The sequence below is a fragment of the Piliocolobus tephrosceles genome, chromosome 8 (assembly GCF_002776525.5).
Source record: "Piliocolobus tephrosceles isolate RC106 chromosome 8, ASM277652v3, whole genome shotgun sequence".
In the NCBI taxonomy this organism is placed as follows: Eukaryota; Metazoa; Chordata; class Mammalia; order Primates; family Cercopithecidae; genus Piliocolobus; species Piliocolobus tephrosceles.
The window spans coordinates 5,976,517-5,979,517 of record NC_045441.1 but is presented as its reverse complement, the minus strand read 5'-3'; the positions used below and the strand labels follow the sequence as shown (position 1 = coordinate 5,979,517).

The following is a 3,001-nucleotide window of genomic DNA, read 5'->3' as shown; positions in this document are numbered from 1 at the left end:
TTGAGACCTGTGCCGGGTTAGACGCGTTCGTCTGTGTAGAGCCTTGAGACCTGTGCCGGGTTAGACGCGTTCGTCTGTGTAGAGCCTTGAGACCTGTGCCGGGTTAGACGCGTTCGTCTGTGTAGAGCCTTGAGACCTGTGCTGGGTTAGATGCGTTCATCTGTGTAGAGCGTTGAGACCTGTGCTGGGTTAGATGCGTTCGTCTGTGTAGAGCGTTGAGACCTGTGCTTGGCTCATAGGAGGCCCAGACTAAGTGTCACCATCTGTTCTTCTCTGTCTAGGCCACAGAGCCTGCCAGGTCTCAGGGATCATATCTCCTAGGGTTGCTTAGATGAGGGTTCCAGGTCTGGGGTTGGGGCAGCCCTTGGCAGCTGCCGGATGACTGATGGGATTCTGAGCTGGTCCCTGAAGGCCACCATTGCTGCCACTGCCCCATACAGGAGACACTGAGCACAGGGAGGACACATACTCAGGAGGAAAGGGGTGATGTGTGGCAGTGTGGGATAGAAAAAGAGTGGAATTTTGTCTGAATTAACATGCAGGAGGACATTTCTCCAAAGCATGATGGAGTTCCAGGGAATTGTAGACTTAGGTATTTCTGCAGCCTCTCCCTTGCTCCAGGGTCCTGGGCACTGGGATGTGACAGTGACTGAGATGAGAGTCCCAGTCCCCCTGGAGTGGACGTTGTAGGAAAGGAGACAGAAGACGGCTAAGCCAGGAGGCGTGATCCGGACCATCAGGCGGGCAGTGCCGTGGGCTCTGGGGTCATGCTCCCTCTCTCCCTGTCCTCAAGGCCAAGAGCACTCCTGACCTAATGGTGTTTATTTGCAGATGACCTCATCCCACCTATGGACTTGCTTGAAATGATTGTCACCTGGATTTTTGAGGACCCAAGGTTGATTCTCATCACTTTTTTAAATACTCCGATTGCGGCCAATCTGCCAATAGGATTCTTAGAGCTCACCCCGCTCGTTGGATTGATCCGCTGGTGCGTGAAGGCCCCCCTGGCTTACAAAAGGAGAAAGAAGCCCCCCTTATCCAATGGCCATGTCAGCAACAAGGTCACGAAGGACCCGGGCATGGAGATGGACAGAGACTCCCACCTCTTGTACTCGAAACTCCACCTCAGCGTCCTGCAGGTCCTCATGACGCTGCAGCTGCACCTGACCGAGAAGAATCTGTACGGGCGCCTGGGGCTGGTCCTCTTCGACCACATGGTCCCGCTGGTGGAGGAGATCAACAGGTTGGCGGATGAACTGAACCCCCTCAACGCCTCCCAGGAGATCGAGCTCTCGCTGGACCGGCTGGCGCAGGCTCTGCAGGTGGCCATGGCCTCAGGAGCTCTGCTGTGCACGAGAGGTGGGTGCCTCCCTGGCCCAGGCCTCCTGGTGCAGGGACACCACCACCCTGCAGAAGGAAAGAGGGGCTCCTGGACAGACACTGTTTTTGCTTCATTTAGGACTTCTTTTCCTCCTAGTGAACACGGGAGGAAGGTGCCCCAGCCGCGCCCCCTGCACTCCACCCTCCCCGCTTACCCCGTCAGGGTCCTAACATCCCACAGATGGGAGGTCTTAGTGTCGCCCAGGACTGGGGACTCCTCGAGAGCCTAGATAGCTTTCCTTTCGAGGAACCCGTTTTCTTTTTTATTTTATCTTTTTTTTTTTGAGACGGAGTCTCGCTCTGTTGCCCAGGCTGGAGTGCAATGGCCGGATCTCGGCTCACTGCAAGCTCCGCCTCCTGGGTTTACGCCATTCTCCTGCCTCAGCCTCCCGAGTAGCTGGGACTACAGGCGCCCACCACCTCACCCGGCTAATTTTTTGTATTTTTTTTTTTTTTTTTAGTAGAGATGGGGTTTCACCGTGTTAGCCAGGATGGTCTCGATCTCCTGACCTTGTGATCCGCCCATTTTTCAGCCTCCCAAAGTGCTGGGATTACAGGCTTGAGCCACCGCGCCCGGCCTATTTTGTCTTATTTTTATTTATTTATTTATTTATTGTGATGGAGTCCCCCACTATTGTCCAGGCTGGAGTGCAGTGGTGCCATCTCGGCTCATTGCAACCTCCATCTCCTGGGTTTAAGCAATTATCCTGCCTCAGCCTCCTGAATAGCTGGGACTACAGGCATGCGCCACCACAGCTGGCTAATTTTTGTGTTTTTAGTACAGACAGTTGCACTATGTTGGCCAGGATGATCTTGAACTCTTGGCCTTGTGATCCACCCACGTTGGCCATCCAAAGTGCTGGGATTACAGGCGTGAGCCACCATGCCCGGCCCCCTTCTCACTATCTTCTTCTTGCCAGGCGGCTGGAGAACAATCGCCCACTCCTCACACGGTTCTTCAAACTTCAGTTCTTCTATGTGCCTGTGAAGCGAAGTCATGGGACCAGCCCTGGTGCCTGTCCACCCCCTCGGAGCCAGACGCCCTCACCTCCGACAGACTCCCCTAGGCACGCCAGCCCTGGAGTACGTCCCCAGACTGGGCCAGTGGGGTGGTAATGTAGAGTTCTGGCTACCTGAAGGAAGCCGATTGGAAGTCATGGAAAGCAATCCCCTGTGTTGACAGTGCACCTGCCCCTGCCTGGCCCTCACTCCCTGCACTTGGACGTGACATTTTGCCATATGACAAAGACTGAAAGTTGTCATACTTCCACAAGGGCCGGGAGAAACTCAGCTTGGGGCTGCGGATGCCATCCAAGGCCCTGGAACTAGGATGGGCAGGCCTCCTGGGGAGCTGGGAATGACTGTTGTTCCTCTGGCTAGGAGCTGGGCACCACCCCATGGGAGGAGAGCACCAATGACATCTCCCACTACCTCGGCATGCTGGACCCCTGGTATGAGCGCAATGTGCTAGGCCTCATGCACCTGCCCCCTGAAGTTCTGTGCCAGGTAAGTGACCCCTGGGGTTGTGGAACAGGGCCCACTGGCTGCAGTCACCCAGCCTCACTTAGAAGGCCCTGGATTGGCCGGGCGCGGTGGCTCAAGCCTGTAATCCCAGCACTTT

The 3,001-nt window shown here is 55.6% G+C and overlaps 1 protein-coding gene across 1 annotated transcript in view; it reads left to right on the top strand.

The window, feature by feature from the left end:
* The window catches only part of C8H7orf26 (chromosome 8 C7orf26 homolog), a 22,937-nt gene that overhangs the window by 10,433 nt on the left and 9,503 nt on the right, over positions 1-3,001 (top strand). The window contains exon 4 of the mRNA XM_026447595.1: positions 832-1,359. Coding sequence (XP_026303380.1) covers positions 832-1,359 — 528 coding nt within the window. The remainder of the gene's footprint in view (positions 1-831; positions 1,360-3,001) is intronic.